The 6,000-nt window shown below is 40.7% G+C and overlaps 1 protein-coding gene across 1 annotated transcript in view; it reads right to left on the bottom strand.

Moving 5' to 3' along the window:
- The window catches only part of col17a1a (collagen, type XVII, alpha 1a), a 25,860-nt gene extending 20,514 nt beyond the window's left edge, over positions 1-5,346 (bottom strand). The window contains exons 1-5 of the mRNA XM_047342490.1: positions 5,207-5,346; positions 2,065-2,141; positions 612-797; positions 215-430; positions 35-82 (exon numbers count right to left, since the gene is read on the bottom strand). Coding sequence (XP_047198446.1) covers positions 35-82; positions 215-430; positions 612-797; positions 2,065-2,131 — 517 coding nt within the window. The 5' untranslated portion in view covers positions 2,132-2,141; positions 5,207-5,346. The remainder of the gene's footprint in view (positions 1-34; positions 83-214; positions 431-611; positions 798-2,064; positions 2,142-5,206) is intronic.
- Positions 5,347-6,000: the final 654 nt, after the last annotated feature.

The following is a 6,000-nucleotide window of genomic DNA, read 5'->3' on the forward strand; positions in this document are numbered from 1 at the left end:
GAACAATCTGAGATTGCAATATGTTATCACTGACCGTAGTCCTTCCTGGTGTACTCTGGAGAAGAGTTTGTGCTTGAACTTTCTGAAACACAAAAAGCCTTCACTTTACACTTTCTTCTCCAAATCCTGCAACATGGTGCTGCTGATACCTCTTACACACTCCAATCAATATTGTAAAGTTATAACAGTGATCAGCTATTGACCAATAACTAACCATCAAACACATCAGGGAGAGCTGCTGCCATGCTGCTCATGCTCCTCTTCTCTTTTGGAGAATAATTGATTGCAGAGGAAGACCCTTTCTTTGCTTCTCCGGATCCACCTGAACTGTAGCTGGTCTTTGTCCCTGTAGATACAGCACCTTGACCCCCCTCCCTTTTTCCATCTCTGCCATCAACGATAAAACCAGAGGACGTGCTGGAGGATCCCCCTCCGGCAACCCTGAACCCTTCCCCGGAGGACCCCCCTCCAGCAGCCCTGAACCCTGCCCCGGAGGACCCCCCTCCAGCAGCCTGAACCCTTCCGCCTAGCCTTCCCGGAGGACCCTCCAGCAGCCCTGAACCCTTCCCCGGAGGACCCCCCTCCAGCAGCCCTGAACCCTTCCCCGGAGCCCCCAGAGGCTGCAGAGCCCTCAGCAGAGGATGCTCCTACAGTAGTGGTGCTGATGCCTCCGGTGCCGTTGCTTGCTCCTGATCCACCGGAGCGGCTGGATGTTACCACAAATGAGCTGCTTGTGCCACTGGAGCCTCCTGACGCAGCTCTTCCACCTGATCCACCCAAACTCACTAAAAGATCACCTTGGGGGGAAAAGGAAAAACATATTTAAAAATAGAATTCCTATGTTTTTTACATCTCTGAAAGACAGATCCCATCATAGCCTTCGTCAAATACTCTGAGGGCTGCTATTAAATTCAACCACCAGACAGAACTGTCACTGTTATTGTTTGACCTTTGGAAAATTTTTGATTATCAAATAACATTCCTGAGATAAGAGTACACTCGCCTGGTTTTGTGCCTGAGCATGCCCAATTCCTCTGCACCATGAAATCCCTGCTCTCTTAGATGAGACTGATTTATGACAGGAACACATAACACAGCTGGTGCTGGAGCTGCCCAGGATCCCCTAAAACATGATGAGCTGCCTCCTGAGGGCTTTAAAGTTGCCATCACTGTTTGACCACCAGGAAGCAGCAGAGCAACTACCAAAAACAGCACTGATGTATCTAGTTGATCTGGCTAATGGGAGTCAAAAACTGTTTATTCCAGGAGACACAGACAAAAACAGCCTTTCTACTAAAAATGGCTGCAAGCTGCTTCTAGCAACATGACTGATCAGAGCTGTGAGACTGATCTGAGCAGCCAGGAGGCCAACACACCTTGCCAAACATAAAGATGATCAAAAGCTCAATGGAGCAGAGGGAACGCCAGTCGATAATTCTCACATAACCTATCTTCACATTACAGATCAGTTATTTTAGACATAGACATAGCCTGTCCAAAATCTATTTACAGTGCTCTGAGCATTGTTCCATTCACTCCCATTGTTCTAGTACTTTGGTACAAAAGGCTTAGGTGAACACAGTGACACACACGTAAAAGACAAAGATATCAAGAGATTTTGAGGTGATAAGAGCCAAGGCCAGTGTCAATTTGTTGTAAACAAAAACTCTTGAATATCCGCAGTGGAATTATTATGTGTCTGAGTGGAGGATCTCCTGCTGCTGCTCATGTGTGAAAGGAAAACTCTGGAGAAAGTCCGGTCTCAATTCTCCAGAGAACCTCCGCAGGACATTTGTGAAAACGGCTCATGAGAGTCACACCAGCTCTGACGTCCCCCCGGGTCAATAAGGTCTGCATCAGCTGGTAGATACATGATCCGACTCTATCTTTAAGTTGATGCCATTAACTGCTGCTTTTTCAAATTTTTCCACTATATGGGTGGTTTGTTGCTTTTGTCGACAACGTACCAAAACTTGTATGCATGAAAGTTAAAAGGTGAATACATCACTGTACTACCAGTTTCTGTGTAAAGCCAGCCACTGTTGAACACTTTTCACATGTCACCTTTGCTCCCTGCTCCAGCTCCTCCTCCAACATAGCTGACAGTCTTGACTGTAGTTAACTTGTCCATCACGTGTTATCTGTTGCAAAAACAAAAACACAGCATATACAGTTTGTGAGTGAAAGCTATAATACTTTGTGAAACATGAAAGAACAAAGCTGGAGGCTCATCACACTGAACTGGAATGTTACTACACCTCAAGGCAGGATCTGCACATATTCCTCTTGAGCAAGTCATATATTTATGTGGTCATATTTCTTTCCTTTGTAGTCATGTCGCTTGTGGAAAAGGCTCTTTGGAGTCCGACATGCCACTGACTTGAAGGGTTCACTGAGACGCTGTATAGAAGTTCCATGAGCTCATTGTTCACTTGATGAATGTGGCATTGCTTTTGACAAAAAAAGACCCACAATATAGATGCAAATTACAAAAGAATCTGGGCTGAAAGAGATCTGAGGTTTCAGTCATAGCTGGAGGTAATGACATTAAATCTTTGTCCACCTGCCGCACAGGCAGTAACAGATCCTTCACTCCTGTGGAAAGTGGCATGTACAGACTCACTCAGCGCACAGGCAAAAGCTCACATAGTCAATTTAAGTTAATAACGAGATATTTAAAAAAAAAGAAGGAATCAGTGTAAAAATGTGTTTGTGGGGTTATAAATGGATTATATTTTAAATCATTAGTGTGTGAGTGAGTAGGGCTGGTAGTACTGTCTGCTACTGTGTCATTTTAAAACTGATTGGAACCAGAGTCTCAAGTTTCCAAATGGAGCTTCAAGAAAATCTCATGGGCTAATTGTTTTCTCCGGAAAATAGAGAAACCCCAATGGTCAGGAGGATTCAGGCCCACGTGGTTGTTTTCTCTGAGAAAAGCAACATGCCTGTGGAAATAAAAACTTTAACTCCAAATAAAATCTCAACAAAATCTTGTTAAGCAACATCACACACACACACACACACACACACACACACACACACACACACACACACACACACACACACACACACACACACACACACACACACACACACAGAAACCTTCCCCTCAGAACAAAACTCATTAGAAAGGCTAATCCACTCTGGGGGGTTGCTGCTGTTTTCTTATCGGTGTGATCTTTGACTTGTGGTGAAAAACCTTTTCAACCCACTCACTTTTTGACTCGTTTCATCTTGTATTACTGTTCCACTGCATTCTAGCATTGAGCATTATTTTCCCATATGTCAACAAAGAGACAGTCCTCTGTGCCGTCGCTCGTGCAAGCAGCTTGTACATGCACTTCATCGGATGTAAGGTTGGGCAACAACTGGAATTTTGTTGTGCCTCAATGTATGTCTGTTGAGATTTAGATGATATGTAAGTGGTGAATGGTAAGTTTGGCTGAGTATGTTGCATGAGAGCTTAATCTAACCATCAATCAATGTAAAACCATTAAACAGAACTTATGTGTTGTCTTATTGAATCGGATTCTCCAGCGGTTGCAGCTTCAGCCTACTAGAGTTATTCAAATATAATTACATGTTTATTTGAAAATGGTTGGAGAGTTCGAAGTCAATAAAGCAAAAAAATAAGTAATAATAAAATTAAATACTAACTATACAAACTTATCTATATGCAGTCAACTTTTTCCAGGCTAATCTGTTCATCAAGGACTGTAACGCACTATTTTCCATTGCTGTGTTATTTTATAAAAAATGAATCCATATATCATGGTGATTACAGCCTAGTTTCCAAATAGAGTCGGCCTAAACAAGGATATAAGACATAAAAAACATATATTCAAGTTAATGTCATGCCATCATGATTACACTATAAACCACAAGTGTCTTTGGCTTTGATTTTTCAGAAATGTTACAGTCTCATATCAGTCTCATGCCTGTCTCATGCATCCTAAGACATTCTGTAGTAATACCTGGTCTGCCAACATAGAATTCAGGAAAACATTTTTTTATTGTATAATTATAATTTATAAAACTACATAAAACATTTTTGATTTTAATCTTATTTACATTATTTATTGACAGAAATGCTGCTCTTAATGCTGACTGTGAGAGACAGTTATGTACGGTTATATTTGCCTCCTCAGGCCATCACACTTTGAATTTAAAAGAACAGTGCATTTTATTTCACAAATACAGCTGAAGTGAATATTACGCCGCTGTTTAATTATCATCTAATTATCTACAGTTCAATACGATTTTTTTTTTTAATCACCATCTGGCATCAGCAAGCTTCTTAAAACCCAGAGATACACAGTTATAAAACTAAAATATAGACTTATTCGTAATTTTTAAAAAGTGTTTCCATCAAAAGCAACAGTTTGAGGTGTCTGGTTGTCTTTTTGGAAATACTCAAGCTCACAGAACCTATTCAGCTGTAGCAAAATCAGAATGTAGCTGAAAGCAATTTTATCCACAAACATTACCTCCACCAAACCACCTGAACAGCCTGAAGCCACATAATGAGCAGTGAACAGCAGATGAGTAAAGATCAGCCCACATTTTTACATTTAGATTTCACAGTAGACATTAACATCCCTTTCTCAACTTGCTTTGTTAGAGCAAAGAGTCTAGACTGAGCAGACAGTAAGTTATATGCCTGTTATGTAATTAAGGTTCTTTTTTATGTTCCACACTGCTAACTCTGCAAGCTCCCCGCACCTAGTTTATCGTCTAAGTCTTTGTGTTCAACTATTTGTTGAAACTTCCCCATGTCCCCATTATATATGCTATTGCAGTACTAGAATGCAAATATAAATGTACCTTGAAGATGATCAGGATGTATAGTGTCTTTTTTTAGAAGCTCCCAACTTTTATTAGTTGATTATACCCATTTCCTCCCTTTGTATGATCAATCAAGTTTATCCTGAACTATCAATTCCACAGAGTTGTGAACACTTCTGCTCTTCTTCCAGTTTTCCACTGTGTGCATGTGAGCAGCTAACGATATACAACCTGTATGTCTCTCAGCAGAGCAATAAACTTTGATGCAGTCCTCTACTATTATCATAGTTCTAGCTGTTATTTGTGACAAGTATACTTTAAAGCAGGAGACAGGTGTTTTGAGTAAGTGCTCAGGTGAACCAGCGACAACCTGAAAACCTGATTTAGAAATATTACTTAAGTTAATTTCAGTTTTACTTACCTCTTACCACATTCGTGCAAAAATAATCCCGTCACCCGCTTTATGCCCCCATCAGAAGAAACAAGCTCACTGTCCTGTTCTGTATATCTCTGTGCATAAAGTCCAAGTGCCGTGCGAAGGACTTACATGTGCCTGCAGATTTTATGTATTATCTTTGTCTGATTCATAGCTTCAGTCGACAAGTTCCAACAAGGTAGAGGGGGCCGTTACTGCAGCCCATGACATGCACTCTGTTTAGACAGAGCAGGGGAAATAGCCCTGGGCTCAGTGAATGACAGAGGGAATCATAAAGATAGTGTACCTTTAAACAAAGTGAGGCGCTCCCGTATTACTAATGACTTTTGTTTGTTTCTGTCATCAAAGAGTAGAGATGAATAAGCTTTGTGAGTAGTAGTGACCTTGAATCTGAAATGCTTTTTAAAAAATACCTGAATATCAATGAAAAAGAAAGAAGAAAAACATTCCTGCCGAAGCCCAGACAAAGAAATGGCGCTCAGTCGTTCTGCTGTGAGTTGTGAGGAGGATTCAGCAGCGGCTTCTCATGCATTCAAATATTCACTTGTTTTTTTAATGAGTCAAACAACGGCCATAGCAAACTGTTTGTAAAATTATAAATTCTGCATGTAAATTAGATAAAAACAATACTCCTCTATGGAAGCATTTACTGTTTTTTTTCTGTATTAAGTTCTTTGTTTTGTTGTACTGTAGATGCTTTGAGCCAGATCTGTGTTTTCTCTCAGTGCAGCTGAAAAAGTGCACATTTCCAGAAGTTAAAAAATGTATGTTGTATTTTA

The sequence above is a fragment of the Hippoglossus stenolepis genome, chromosome 2 (assembly GCF_022539355.2).
Source record: "Hippoglossus stenolepis isolate QCI-W04-F060 chromosome 2, HSTE1.2, whole genome shotgun sequence".
NCBI lineage: Eukaryota > Metazoa > Chordata > Actinopteri > Pleuronectiformes > Pleuronectidae > Hippoglossus > Hippoglossus stenolepis.